At 37.6% G+C, this 16217-nt stretch overlaps 1 protein-coding gene across 2 annotated transcripts in view; it reads left to right on the top strand.

Annotated features, from left to right (window-relative positions):
* The window catches only part of EBPL (EBP like), a 38366-nt gene extending 23230 nt beyond the window's left edge, over positions 1 to 15136 (top strand). For both annotated transcript variants that reach the window (XM_020993702.2, XM_020993703.2), the window contains 3 exons: positions 1226 to 1295; positions 12360 to 12498; positions 13910 to 15136. In XM_020993702.2, the coding sequence (XP_020849361.1) occupies positions 1226 to 1295; positions 12360 to 12498; positions 13910 to 14150 (450 nt within the window). In that variant the 3' untranslated portion in view covers positions 14151 to 15136. The remainder of the gene's footprint in view (positions 1 to 1225; positions 1296 to 12359; positions 12499 to 13909) is intronic.
* Positions 15137 to 16217: the final 1081 nt, after the last annotated feature.

Raw genomic sequence — 16217 nt, 5'->3', positions numbered from 1 at the left:
TTTTGTGTTGGTTTGTTTCTTAAAAACGTAAGATCTTAATTTTTTAAAAATATGACTAGTTTTATTAGGTTATCACAGAGGGATTTTTTGGTGGATGCCATAATTCCCAGCAGGCATAAGACTTTAGGAGTACTCCTTCAGCGAGGCACTGTGGGGCATCCCTTCTCAAAGTTCATAGGATTTTATAGCTGGACAGTACCTTAGAGATTATCTAATCACTTTGCTGAACTTTGGTTTTTGTTCTTTTTCTTAGTATAATGGATAGTTCTTTAGGTAAAAGAGAGGTGAGGAACAAAGTGGTGTCAAAACAAAAGATATCAATAAAAAAAATTGTAAAGGAATTCTCTGGTCCAGCCCCTTCATTTTACACATGAGGAAATAGCCTGAGAGAGGCAAAGTCACTGGGATCATAGCTCTAGCACTGGAAGGGTTCTCAAAGACCATCTGGTCCACCATCCCCCCATTTTATAGATGAGGAAGCTGGAGGCCAGAGCGCTGAAGCGATGTGCCCAAGGTTGCATAAGCAACAAGTGACAAGACTGGGATTTCAGCCCAGGTCTTCTGACTCTACATTCATTGTCATTTCTATTTCAGCATTATCATTGTTATTGTCATCACTTAGCACTTTAAGGTTTGCAAAATACTTTGTATATATTAACTCATTTGATCCTCATAACCCTATGTAGTAGGTACTATTATTATTCCCATTTTACAGATGAGGAAACTGAGGCACAGAAAAGTTAAGTTATTTGCCCAGGATCACACAACTATTAAGTATCTGAGGCTAGATTTGAACTCAGGGCCAGCACTCTATCCACTGAGCCACCTAGCCGCCTCCTTAACTAGTGTAGTAGGTACTTAATAAATGTTTATTGACTGACCAGGTTGCCATTAGGTGACAACATTGCTGCGTCTTTGCCAGGAGTGTGCCTCTCTGTTCATTGCTAATTGTGTCATCTTTTATTTCCCATAAGAATATTTCTGATTTTATGATATAAATCAATGAGAAAATACAATCAATGATATGATATTTGACTTTGCATGTGACTCTTCAGGAAAGTATCTATCTCATAATTCAGGGCATGCCTCTATGAAAATTTTGGAATGATCGCTCTGTGTATTCAAGAATAAGGGTATGGACTCATGAGGTATGGATATCATTCTGCAAGTGAGATGCTTCAGGGAAACAATAGTAAATGTTCTATTTCTTGTTCCATTTTCCTAGGAAGGACCCTTTGTCTACTTGTCTTTAGTAGGAAGTGTGGCAGACTCAGATGGTGTAATTGCTTCATTATGTAAGTATACTTTTATTTGAATTTTGAAATATTTTGAGGAGCCTAATAAGCTTGGTATGCAGTTAAGAATGTGGGAAGTATAGTTAGAATAAGTGTGATAGTATTTAAAACATAGATTTTTTTAGTGTTTTATGATTGACTTTTTTATATCATCATTTTCCAATGACATATTGCACATACCTCCCACCTCATCCCCAGAACCCTATCTTGTAATCAAGAAATAGTTAAGTGAAACAAATTAACACATTGACCTTGCCAACCTATATGTCTGATTCTACACCTACATTACATGCTTCATCATTAGTCCTCAGAAGTCATAATTGATCACTGGATTAATCAGTGTTGAAATCTTCCAGTCTTGTTTTCTCTGAAAGTATTATAGTTATTGTATAAATTATTCTCTTGGAGATAGATAGATAGATAGATAGATTAGATAGATAGATAGATAGATAATAGATAGATGACAGACAGATAGACAGACAGACAGACAGATAGAGGCACTCTCATAGACACGTGCAGAATGGCTATACTCATGTTCTCAGCTGATGGTGAACAAGACAACACTCTCTCCTCGTTTCTGCTCTCATGCTGTAAACAGTATCCTTTTGCAGTCCATTGAGCGCCACAGTTTTTTCCCCATCTTTGTGCTTTTTTGTTGTGGTTGTTGATTTTGCTGTTTAAAATGGCCCCCAAGTGTAATGTTGAAGTGTTGTTTAGAGTTCCAAGGTACAAAAAATCCATGCTGTACCTTATAGAGAAAATACGTGTGTTAGACAGGCATCATTCAGGAATGAGTTATAGTGCTATTGGCATGAGTTTGATATTAATGGATCAACAATACAGTATATTCAGAAGATGGTGGAGGAAATTTGCCACTCTTTATATGAGGCTACTATGGAAAGTGCTAAAGTAAATACTGTGAGCTCAGGCTCACTCACAGGAACTTAACCCTGCATTTCCCCTAGGAACAATGGTTCAATATTTTCTAATTGAATTGAAGTAGCTCAAAAGAAATGCAAGATGCACAAATTTAGAGAACCCACCCCAAATGTTTGCGCAGACTATTTGTGCCCGACCTATGGTAGAGCATTCTAAGCTTATATTGGTCTGATCAGCCATAGTCAGACACGTTGTAACTTGTCTCTCACATAGTGATGTCATTTTGGTCCTCTTTAAGAATAAGGACAACAACCATTTGTTAATTCAGTGTTCATGGTGACTTCATAGAACGTAACTACCACAGATGACAGGAATTGACTGTGTGTGTATATTCCCTATATATCTTGATTATCAGACCTTTTTGTCATACTTTTAGCAGCTTCCTCTCTCCCTCTAGCAGCATTGATTTTGTTCATGCAAAAGCTTTTGAATTGAATTGAAATTGTCTGTTCTATCTTTTATGATTACCTCTAAAGCTTATTTGGTTAAGATTTATCCTCTAATCATAGTTGTGCAAAGCATACCTCCTCCCATTCTCCTGTTTTCTTATGATACGACCTTTTAAATTAGAATTGTTCATCCACTTTTAGCTTATTGAGGAGTATGGCATAAGGTGGTCTAAACCTAATTTCTGCCAAACTGCTTTCAAGCTTTTCCACCCGTTCTCAAAAAAAGTCTTTACCCTAGCAGTTTGGACAGATTTGTCATGACTAAATTATCTATCACCTTTTATTTTAGAGTGGATATACCATATATGCATATAAGCTAGATTGTTGTCTTAGGACGAAGTTCACTAAGTCCCAAGAAGCTTATTACCAGAAAGTTGTCCATAGCAACACTCTCCTAAGATATAGAAAAGTTAAGATTGACATCAATGGAGGGAGCATCCACTCTGACAAAATTATGGTGACTTTGGAGTGTTAAGTACACCATATATAACTTGGGTACATATTTTTAATCTTGGTGGTAGGTTTTTTTTTTAACGTTCATACTGGCAGAGATGTGTACTAGCTTAATAATAAGAATATTTTATATAGTGTTTTATTTTTACGTAGTTTTTTAAGATTTACAAAGCACTTTGCATGTATTATCACATGTGGTCCTTATAATAACCCTAAGCAGGTGCTATTATTGTCCCCGTTTTACAGATTAAGAAACTGAGCCCCAGAGAAGTTAAGTGATTTATCAAGGCTCAAACAGCTAATAAACACCAGAGGCAAAATTTGGATTCTTCTCTTCCTGATTTCAAGCCCAGTACTTTTTCTACAACTCTACACTCCTTGTTTGTTCCCCATTCTTTTTCTTCCTTTGTTCTCAAAATTTTAGTTCATCAATAATACATCTAACAAAGTTAGTCTGTGCCCCATATTGCACTGGATTTATAAAAGAACACTGGTAGCTTGTAAAAATACAATTCTATGCCACTAGCCACCAGTATTAAAATTTTTTTCATTCAATGGGACTTCTTTTCAATTTTGCATTCCGCTGCACATGATAATATGTGATTTTGATACTGTTCCTTCACTGACAAGACTCTTGAGGGCTTCTTCCCCAGAAAAGAACTTCTGTGGTCATTACTCCAACAGATACTCATCCTCTTCTTTGTAGCTCCACTGAGACAGGGGCTACGTCTTAACCAAACTTTTGGGTATCATACTGTGCTCTGCACATAGTAGGTACTCAATAAACCTTTGTTGAATTCACTCCAATTTAATTCTTTATTTCAACTAGATTTCTGGCCAGGAATCATACATTCAAGGAGAATAGATTCCCTGAGGCTTAGAAAGCAATTTCCATCAATGACAAAGGATGGATTGTAGCTGACTAGCTCAGCTTCCCCCACCCCTTGCCAGCACAAGTTAAGTTAAAGCTCAAAAACCCCAGTGACCAGAGAAAAGCAGCAGCCTCAGCCTCCCTACTGAGAGTCGTGATCCTTTCTGGCTTTTTTTCATCCATCCTTGTCTCTCCTCTCTATTCTTAGACCCCAGAACCCTGGCCTCCTCACCTCCACTGACCCACCCTGTGGGGGGCATTCCTTTGCCTTTGTCCAGGCTACTTCAGCGAGCAAAACCTAGCTCCATCCTACCAAAAAAGATGCTAGTATCCTGATGAATTATCATTGCATTTCTGGAGGTTCACCACAAATAAATATAGTGCTTTTCATTTTCACTGAAATGAAAGTGAATTAGATAATGCAGTACATTTTAATTATAAAGCCAATGAGAGCAGCAAAAGCAATAGACATTTATTAAGTGCCCACTGGATACAAAATCTTGTGCTGAGTAAGATACAGAAGTGCACATAAATAGAGTAGAACGTAAGTGCACAAGAAAATATAACACCCTCCATTTGGCATCCTTTCCCAACCTGTCCCGAGCCCCTTCCTACTTTCCCAGCTATCTTATGCCTTACTTCCCTCCATGCAATCCACAGTCCAATCTCACTGGCCTCCTTGCAATTTCTCAAATACAAAATTCCATCTCCTGTCCCTTTATCTTTGCACTGGCTGTCCCCCATACCTGGAATGCTCTGTCTCCTCACCTCTTTCTCTGTTTCCCTGGCTAGCTTAACCACTGTCTGCTTCAGTTTCCCCAACTATAAAATGGGGATAATAGTACCTACTTCATAGGGTTGGTATGAGGATCAGATGAGATGATACTTGTAAAAAGCATTTAGCAAGTGCTTAGCACATAGTAGGCACTATAGAAATGCTTATTCCCTTCCTCTCCTCCTCTTGTTGATTTGTTGACTGCCTTAACTAATAAAATACTATGTGAGATCTGAGCAAGTAAAGATGATTTCTGACTGGCCAGAATCTCAGGTGGGAAGGAGCATCAGAGGCCACCTAGTCAAACCTATACTTAAACAAGACCCCTGTCTTCTACAGCATCATTGACACATGGTCTTCTAGCCTTCATTTAATGACCTCTAATGAGGGGAAACCACTTCCCCCATGAGGCCATCCTTGCCATTTGGGGACACTTTTGATTATTAAGAAATTTTTCCTTGCCTTGAAGCTAAATTTGATTCTCTTATCTCCCACCTATTACTTCTAGTTCTTTCTCATGGGCTTAAGCAGAATGAGTGTAATCTCCCTTCTATGAGACAGAGCTTAAAATACTTGAAGACAACTATCACATTCTCTCCTAAGTTTTCTCTTCTCTCAGGCTGAACATCTTCCATTCCTTCAGCCAGTCCTCATATGGCATGATCTCAAGGCCTCTCACCATCCAGGTAGCCTTCTTCTAGACTCTCTCCAGCTTGTTGGTATTCTCCTGAAAATGTGGTGCCCAGATCCTGAAAATGTGGTGCCAACAACTGAAAAGAGATGTGACGTAATCAGGGCAGAATACAATGTTACTATCACCTTCATAGGTCTAGACACCATACCTCCCATAATGTAGCCAAACATTACCTTTTGAGGGAAGCCGTATTAGATTCCTCACTAATTCCCAGATTCCAGACAATCTGTTCAGCCATCTTTTCCTCCATCTTTTCCTTAGGTAGTTGACTTTTTGAACGTAGCTGTAGGACTTTACACTTATCCCTATACTACATCACATTCTTTTCAATCTGACATTGTTGCCTGTTAAGATAGTTTGAGATCTTGAATATGTCATCCAATGTGCTGGCTATTTCTCTCAGCTTTGTGACATCTGCAGATTTTATAAGCATGCCATCTATGCACTGATCAATTAAATAGCATAGGGCCAAGCACAGACCTAGGTATAGTTCCCTAGATGCCTCCCTGCAGGCTGACAACCATCCATTTAAGACTACTCTTTAAATCTAGTCAATCAATCATTAAATCTACATAACAGAATTAACACCTGGCCACTTGTGTACAAGAACTTTGTCACAGTCAGGTGAGAAAGAAGGAAAGAAGGAAGGAAGGAAGGAAGGAAGGAAGGAAGGAAGGAAGGAAGGAAGGAAGGAAGGAAGGAAGGAAGGAAGGAAGGAAGGAAAAGGGAAATGAAATAAGTTGGAGAGAGAAATCTAGAATGACCTGTTCTTGATGAAGTCGTACTGACTCTTCTCTAGTTAGATGTTCACAATCACCTTCTTTAATAACGTGTTCTAGACTTTTTCCAAGAATCAAAGCCAAGTTCACTTATCCAGTCCTGGGGACTTAAATCTTAGGAAGCTCTTTGTCATATTCATGCCCTGGGAAAGCAATAGACTTCTCTGTTACTAATTTGAAGTAGGCACATTATTCCTTAGCTCGGAGTCCCCAGCCACCTCTACTCATTTCATCCTCTTCTGATGCAGGGATTTATAACATTTTTTGTGACATGAACTCCTTTGGCAAATGGATGAAGCCTTTGGACCCCTTGTCAGAGTAATGACATTTTTAAATACATAAAATAAAATATATGGGATTACAAAAGAATCCAATTATGTTGAAATACAATAGAAAAAATTTTTAATAAGTTCACAGACCCCCAGATTAAAAATCCTTGGTGCAAAATTTGAAATTATTCAAAGTGACTAAAATGTTCATGCCTTTTGATCTGGAAATAACATTTCTATGCATGTACCTCAAGAAGGACATTGATAAAAAGAAAGTCCCCATGCATATTGTATCTATTAATTATTGTAGCCATTTTTGTGGTAGCAAAGAACTGGAAACAAAGTAGATGTCCATCAACTGGAGAGCGGCTAAATGTATTATGGTGCATAAATGTAATGGAATATTACTATTCTATAAGAAACAATAAAATGATGGATACAGAAAAGCATAGAAAGATTTAGATGAACTGATGTGGAATGAAGTAAGCAGAGCCAAGGAAACAATATACACAAAGAGTACTACAATGTAAATGGAAAAGAACCACCACAAAATAATTGAAATAATAATAGTAATAACAACTAGTACTTATCTGACACTTTACATTTGCGAAGCCCTTTACATGTTATCAACCTTGGGAGGTAGATGCTATTATTTTCCCCCAGTGTTAGCTGGTGACACATTGGACACAGCCCTGGGCCTGGAATCAGGAAAACTGGAGTTCAAATCCAGTCTCTGGTGCTTACTGGCTGTGTGACTGAGCAAATTGCTTAATTTCTATTTACCTCAATTTCCTCAACTATAAAATGAGGATAATAATAGTACCTACCTTACAAGGTTATTGTGAGGGTGAAATGAAACAATATTTGTAAAAAGCACTTAGTACAATGTCTGGCACATAAGTAGGCACTGTATAAATGCTTATTCTCTTCCCTATTCCCTCCACATTTTACATATGGGGAAGCTGAGGCAAAGAGAGATTAAATGACTTACATGTATAGCTTCTAAATTTCTGACTCAGAATTTGAATCCAGGTCTTCCAGACTCCAAATTCTGTGCTCTATCCACTGAAAGACTAGCTCCTCAAAAAAGGTATGAGAAAACTTCTCACCTCCATTCTTTTGCAGAAATGGGAGGTTCACAGGTGTGAAACTGCATATATTTTCATATTTTTTCTATATATATTGATTGGTTTTGCTCAAATTTTTTTTCTTCTTTCTCTTTTTTTTCCTTAAAAATTTTTTTTTATGGGATGGTTTTCTGGGAGGGAGGGGGAAATCCTGGAAGAAATGTCAGTGGTGTCAAAACAAATGATATCACCTCTTCTTTGGTGCCACTATTGTGTGTCGAATTACATCCTTACTCCTTGGTTCACCAGTAGCTGCTTCCTCTTCAGAGGGTCCAGGTACAACCTCAATACAGAAAGCGTCCTACCTATTACTTAGGCCCAAGTATTCAGTGGTCCTGTTGCTCCCTCCCTCCCTTGTCACATTCCCTCACCTTCCAACCTGTTGAGAGGTTAGGATTTCCCTTGGCCTCAGCATACCCTTTTTTACTTGGCTTCCACCTTGAAGTTCTTCTTCATTGTCTTAACACTTTCCCTCTGAGATTAACCCCAATTTATCCCTCTATATTTTGCTTGTTAGTAGTTTGCATGTTGTCTCTCCCATTAGACCATAAACCCTTGAGAGCAAGGACTGGTTTTGCCTTTCTTTTTGTCAGCAACACTAAATACAGTGCCTGGCACATAGTAGGCACTTAATAAATTCTCTTGACTTGACTTGACTGGAAGTGTTTCTCTAACTCTATTATGAGCTTTTCTTAGGAGGAAGACAAACCTGCCTTTCACATACGCATAGCACTTATCTCAGCCCTGGTAGAAAGATAAATATGGTGCCCTCTAACCAGGTCACCATAGAATTCTCCCTGCTCTCCATCCTTTTTGGAAGCAAGATCCTCAGAGTTCTGTCATTCCTCTTGGTAGCTCTATGGCAAACTCCCTGGTTAAAAGCCTCATCATAGAGGTGGTTTTGGGCAAATGGGTACTCTAGGCTCTCTTGTTGACTCACAGCCTGTTCACTTTGGCTTCCCATGGCAATGAGTAGCATGAATGTCTTCTATCTCTTCAGCTTATTAGTCTACTTTTAGCTGGGACCAAATCTCCCATTAAACTTAGTAATCAACAGCAAAAGAACTGTATTTTTAGAGTTGCTTAATCAGCCTCTGTAGCTCCTGGGTCCTCTATTCTCTAGGAATTAGTAGAAAATGAGGCAACAAATGGAAAGAGAAGTCACAGGCTTGGATAACCCCAAAATTAAACCTTTAGTCCCTATACAATCAATAATTTACTTCATTTTTAGTCTGAATGCTGATCAAAGCATACAATTTTTCACTTTTTTTGGTTGTATTTTTTTTCTTGGTCTGTTTTCTTTCACAACATGACATGACATTTCACAACATGGAAATATGTTTTTCATAATTGCTCATGTATAACCTATATCAAATTGCTTATCTTCTTGTGGAAGGGGGAGAGAAGGGAGATAATTTGGAACTTAACTTTTTAAAAATAATGTTAAAATTATTTTTACATGTAATTGAGAAAAATAAAATATTCAAAAAATAAAGGTTCAGTTAGGTAAAAAAAGAATAATAGTTTACTCATTTTGAATGGTGGATCATTGCAATCTTGAATATGTAAAATCCACTTCTGTCTCTACAAGTCAATCTTTTGCATTTGATTTTGGTGTTATTTTTCTAGATCCTGGGCCCTAGAGCAAGTGCATTTGGTGTGGAATCTATATTTCTGGTTCTTCAATTTAGCATGATTTCATTGATGAGGTCACATCCTTCATTGTTATATATTATATATTATTCATCCATGTTGCTCCATCTTCTGAAATTTTTGGCCATATGTATCCATAAATATTCCATGGAGGATATGCTCATCACCCTGAAGGCTTTCCTTTTAAATGCTTTCTGGATGTTAGGGCAACACCAGATCTATTGATTCTTTGTTCTTAATACATGGCCAGCATACTTCATCAGTTTTAAAGGCCCTTGATGCCTTTTGTATCACTTCTTAGGCACAAATCATCACTGATTAAAAACAACTATAACACTGTAGTCTGTTTCAAGTCTCTTTCATTGCCCTTTAGAAGATGCATGTCTCCATACATACATACATGCGTACATATACATGTTTGGGCAGCCAGGCAGTTCAGAAGATAGTGTCAGGTATGAAGTTAGGAAGACCTGAGTTCAAATCCAGCCTCAGAGATTTGTTGTCTATGTGAGTCTGGGCAGGTTGCTTAACCTCTCTTTGCCTCAGTTTCCCTTGTCTGTAAAATGGGGATAATAATAGCACCTCCCTTCCAGGGTTACCATGAGGACCAAATGGGATAATAATTGTAAAGTGCTGAGCACAGTGCCTGGCACAGAGTAAGCATTGTATAAATATTATTATTATTTATACATATGTACAAAATATGCACACATGTATAGTGTATGTACATGTTGTTCAGTCCATCAATCTTAACTAACTCTACGTAACCCCGTGGACTTTGTTCATGAGGTTTTTTGGGGAAAGATAGTAGAGTGCCATTTCCTTCTCCAGTATGTCTCCATTTTACAGATGAGAAACTGAGGCAAATAGGGACTAAATGACTTGCCCAGGGTTACACAGCCAGTAAGTCTGAGGCCAGATTTGAATTCACATCTTCCTGACTCCAGGCTCAGTGCTCTATCCACTGCACCACCTAGCTGTCCCAATACATACATATATACACATGTGTGTATGTAAAATATATATATGTATATATATATATATATATGTAAAATATATATAGGTATATATATATATATATATACACACACACACACACATATATATACACACACATATATATATGTGTGTGTGTGCATATATACATATATATAAAAAACTGTATCCCTATACATATTAATATATGTATTTACATTTATTATCTGTATCTGTTTATTCTGGACCTCTCTGTGCATCATCAGTGAACTCAGCAAAACAAACTGTACTGTGTTTCCAATCCTACACTTCAACATTTATTTATTTATTTATACATATATGTGTGTGTGTATATACTCTCTCTCTTCTCTCTCTGTGTATATATGTATATACGTATATGTATATGTGTGTATATATATATAGATATATAGATATATGTATATATATATATGTATACGCACACATACATACACACACATACAGAGAGAGAGAGAGCGCAGCACAGATGGCTAGCTAGTGCCAGCCTGAATGGCTCTCAACCTATCTTGCTCATTACTTCTGGACTTTTGTGAGTCTCTTCTCAGCATGATATCTTCATGTTTTATTTCATTAAGTAGTTACTCCTATTTATTGGTTGTCTTCTCCCTAAGGGCAGCCTTTTCATTAGAAACTTTCTTTGCCCTTGACCCCTAGGGAATAGTCTCTCTGTCCATTATGAGACCTCAAGTCTTGCTGTACAGATGAGATATGTAGCTAATTTGGGGCTACTCATGCTTTTTCTAAATGGGAATAGAACAGCTTTAAAGGGGAGAAGGATTATATTACCAGTACTTGGCCATCAGACTATCTCTAAGAAGATTTTATGATCTTATTATATGTTCAAGGAGAAATCATCCTGAGAGTATGTCTTAATGGCTACAGACCCATACTCCTTGCAGCATCAATATAAGTGATACTCCAGGCCACAGCTATCGTTAATGAGTTCTCTATCCTGGTGGCAGGGCTGAAATACTCTCTTTGTTGTTGCTATATTGTGTTGTCCAGACTGATTGATAGTCCTTAACTCTTCCTCTACTCTCCCCTTCCCCACTTTAGCTGAATATAATTTCCTGTCCATTGAATAGGAATTATTACCAAACACAGGTATTTGCCTATGATTTCCCATCTCTAAATTCTGCTTGCAAATTTCTCACTGAATCAGTTATTGAGGCAACGAATTCAAATATGTTAAAGACATGTATTGGTGTTCAAAGCTTTTGCTTAGATTACTCTGCTTTTATAGAATAAATGGGAGGGCAGGATAGGATTAAGGGAAATAGAGTTAGTTTTTCACAACATGTCTACTAAGGAAGTGTTTTGCATAACTGCACATGTACAACCTATATTGAGTTGCTTGCCTTTTCAATGAGGGTGGGTGAGGAGGGAGGAAGGGAGGGAGAAAATTTGGAACTCAAAGTTTTAAAAACACGTTTTAAAATATGTTTTCACATGCAGCTGGGAAATAAGAAATACAGGAAATGGGGTACAGAAGTCTATCCTGCTCTACAGGAAAATAGAAGGGGAAGGGGATAAGAGAAGGGAGGGGGGAGAGATAGAAGAGAAGGCAGACCAGGGGAAGGGGTATTCAGAATGCATGCCATCTTGGGGTGGGGGGAGGGGTGAGAAATTGGAACTCAAAAACTTGTGGAAGTGAATATTGAAAACTAAAAATAAATAAATTTATAAATTAAAAAAAATAGATTACTCTCCTTTTTTAAAAAGGCATACTGTCCCATGAATTAATTTAGAATTCTATTGTAGTTGCAATTAATTTGGAGGGAAAGGGAGGGAGGAAAATCCAACATATGTAAAATGATTTTGGAAGAGGTTAAGCACCATACAAATGTAAAGTATGAGAGTAAGTGAGCTTCTTAATTCTGAGAAGCTTTTTTCTGGTTTTACCTCAAGAGTTTAGTCGCTTTCCACCAAAACATTCTGAAGAGGATAGAGGGAGAATTGCTCCCTGAGAAAAGAAGGCTATTCGAGCTGATGGTGACATAATTAATCACCTGCTAAATAAGGAATCATTTCATCATTTTAGGGAAAGAGTATGGCAAAGCAGATGCAAGATGGCTTCATTCAGATCCCACCATTGTATCCCTGGAGATGCTGACTGTTGTTCTGGATGGATTGCTAGCCTTACTCCTCATTTATGCCATATTAAAAGAGAAGTACTATCGGTAAGTGCTGGTAGCCAGTCCTTTTTGAAATCAAGTGTCTGCTAATGAAAGCTGGGTGAGCTGGCTAAAATAAGTAGCTAGAAGGAAAATAGCACATGAAAGAAAACTGTGCAATCTTAGTTACGTGACGTTGTGGCCATCAGGATAATTTCAAGCTGTTCAAAATCGAGACTGAGAGAAATTTGATCACAGGTGGCAATCTAATTGTGGACTTTGGGGATTATACACAAGAGAGCAGGAGGCTGCATCATTTTCCAGCCAATATTTTCAAGCAAATAGGAGGCATTTCTGCTGAATCTTCTCCAGTGTCTGCAGCACAACCCCATTCCACCAGGCACAAAAGTAAATTATGCTTATGTCATTCATTCTAAGTTTGATGTGCAATGTAAAATGAGCAATGATTCCTAAAAACGTTGGTTGGGTTTGGGGGGGGTTTATTTTGTTTTTCTTTTTTTAAACTATCCTAGAATGTTGTCTTTAAGGAGTTGATGTATACATTATTAATAACAGTCACAAACCAAATTCTGAGGATACATTGTACTATGATAAGGAGTAGAGAGGCATTTGTTGGCATTTTTTATTTTCCTTTCTTCTCCTTTTCCTCCTCCCTTAGACAAAGTGGATTGGAGCGCATCAAGTACTGCCCTGTGGGTTACTCTCAAGACTGGTGCTAAATGAGCAGAAATGTGGTCATTTGTTTCATATACTTTAATAAGCTTTAATAGCTTAAAGCTTCACTAAGGCTTTTAGAATGCCCCATATATTAGAATTCTGTACAGCGTCTTGTATGTAGGCATTTAATAAATGTTTGTTTCGCTTGTAGTGTTTGTTAAATTTGGTTTGGTTTTACCTCAATTCATAATGAAGAATTACAATATTAAATTTATTCATCCAGTAGATAGATTGGTGGCAATAAATGAGTATCAGAGAGTTTACCCCAGGCCCTGTGTTCCTCAGCTTTAGATCTTTTTCTTCCTTTCTTCCTTCCATTCTTAGTTCTTTCCTTCCCTCTTTCCTTCCTTCTATCCTTGTTTCCTTCCATTTTTCCTTCTTTCCTTCTATCTTTCCTTCATTTCATTCATTCACTCATTTAGATGTTTGTCCAACTAGAATTAATAGGTAATCATCTCTCTTCTAGATCAGTTGTGTTTTTACCATTTACCTAAGGGTAGGCCTGGTTGCCTTTATCAAAACATTCTCTCTAGAAATCACAAAAACCATCAGTAATGAGATTTTCTTTGCCCAGGCTTCCAAGATACAAAAGGACCAGTCTTAGAGATAGAGTTGTTTTGTTTTGGTTGTAATGAGAAACTTTGATGGGATGGTTATTGGTGAAGAAGAAAACTGTCTCATGATAGAGGTATAAAGGTGCTCTGAGGTACCTCATTCATTTCTCCTTTCTCTTCAACAGGCATTTCATTCAGATTACCCTGTGTGTTTGTGAACTGTATGGCGGGTGGATGACCTTCTGTCCAGATTGGCTTATTGGAAGCCCCAACCTTAATACCAGCAATTGGCTTTATCTTTGGTTCTACCTAGTATTTTTTAATGGTGTGTGGGTATTGATCCCAGTACTGCTATTGTGGCAGTCATGGATAGGACTCAGAAAAATGCACCAGAAGGAAATGAAGCCAGGAAAAAAGTTCAGATGAATTTTCAGAATCACAACTGTTATTCTTAGTTTATAAGTTATTGTGGTTTTTAGCCTATTGTTTGTGTGGCAAAAATGTAACAGCCAATCCTTTCGAGTTATTTTTCTTCCAGTTGTATTTTCTTTCTTTTTTTTTAAATAAAAAAAAAATTTTTTAACAACTGGGGTTAAGTGACTTGCCCAGGGTCACACAGCTAGTAAGTGTCAAGTGTTTGGTCTGAGTCCACATGTGAACTCAGGTCCTCCTGACTTCAGGGCCAGTGCTCTATCCACTGCGCCACCTAGCTGCCCCTTACTTTCTTTTTTTCAAAATGCTTTTAATTTTTATTAGAGAATTCAATCTACAAATATTTAAGGTTACAAATATTAAATTTGATTTAGCCTATATCATTCTTATTTAAATTTTTCAATATTTGAGAACACAATATTGACTTTCATAACAATAACAGTAGCAACAGTAATAATTACTGGCATTTATGTAGCATTTTAAAAGATTTACAAAATACTGTACAAATATTTTCTCCTTTGATCCTCAGATAACCCTGGGAGGTAGCTGCCATTATTATCCCCATTTTACATAGGAGGAAACTGAGGCAGACAGAAGTTAAATGACTTGCCCAGGATTTCACAGTGTTTTTTTAATTAATTTATTTTGATTTATCAACAATCACTTCCATATGCTTTTGAGTTTAAAATTTTTCTCCCCCTTCCTCCCCACCACCCTCTCCAAGATGGCACACAATCTGGCATAGGCCATACATATACATTCCTATTAAACATATTTTCACATTAGTGATGCCAGTTATAATTTCTAAACTGATTTGTTTAACCATAAAGTGCATTTTAACGGTAAAATGCAGAGGAGTCAGGGGTTCAGGATTTTTAAATCAAATATAGGGATGACTTTGCAACTTAACTTGTGCCAAAAATGTTCATAAAATAATCTTCACTTGTACTACATTAATAAACATTATGATTTGTTATAGAGTCTGGTATACTGTGTTGTTTTAATCCCTTAATTGAAAGGTTAAACAAAGCCTCATTATCTTCCCATGAATTCTTTAAGTGGGCACCACCATTTTGCTTTTATACTTTCTGGCTTGCTGGCATCTAAGGAAAAATTGATGGTAATGGGCCCCTAAGCCCTAGGTCATACTAGCATGACTAAGTCAGGAGAGGGTGCAGCAGATCTGGCCCATGACCATGTTGACACATCAGCTTGGGGTACAGGGGTGGGGATAGAGTATATGCAGTCATCATTTTAAAAAGAAAGGAAATAAATAAGCATTTATTAAATGTCTACTCTGTGCCAGGCACTGAGCTAAGCATGTTACAAATATGACCTCATTTGATCATCTCAATAACCCTGTGAGATAAGTGCTATTATATCTCCATTTTACAGTTGAATAAACTGAGGCAGACAAAGGTTATACGACTTGTCCAGCTAGTAAGTGTCTGAGTCTGAATTCAGCCCTTCCCTACTCTAAGCCCAGAGCTCTCTCCCCTGAGCCACTTAGCTGCCTCTGAGAAGCATAGCAAAAAGGTCAAGGTTTTGATCAAGGAAGTTGAGTACAGCATCCCCCTATATCTTCCCTGTTGATCTGGTTGATCTGCTATCAAGTTGAATTCTCCTAGCTTTCCACTTGTCCCTTGGGATTTTGTTGTTTTAGATAATCTCAAACCTAGATTCTCTAGCCTGGCTTTTGAATTATGCTAATTTAATTTGCATTTGGATTCAGGTGTTTCCCCAGGAGTGACTTCTCTCCCCCTCTACCCATAGTTCCCCTGATTGCTCTAATCACCAGCATGGTAGCACCTTGGTGGTTCCCAGAGTGACCCAATGTGTCACATTTTTATAGAGCATATATATGTGTATGTATGTATGTATATATATATATATATATATTATACACACACACACACACACACACACACACACACACACACATAATCGAGCCTTATTTATTCAGATAGTTGGAGGATAAGCCAATCACATGAAATCTCATCACCTCAGGTTTTGACACTCAACACCTTCTCAACTTACCCTCAATTGCCTCTCTGCTCTGAT

This window comes from Phascolarctos cinereus, unplaced genomic scaffold, assembly GCF_003287225.1.
Source record: "Phascolarctos cinereus isolate Bilbo 61053 unplaced genomic scaffold, phaCin_HiC Scaffold_726;HRSCAF=1367, whole genome shotgun sequence".
Classification (NCBI taxonomy): Eukaryota; Metazoa; Chordata; class Mammalia; order Diprotodontia; family Phascolarctidae; genus Phascolarctos; species Phascolarctos cinereus.
The sequence above is the reverse complement of the archived record's forward strand: the minus strand, read 5'-3'. Positions and strand labels throughout refer to the sequence as shown.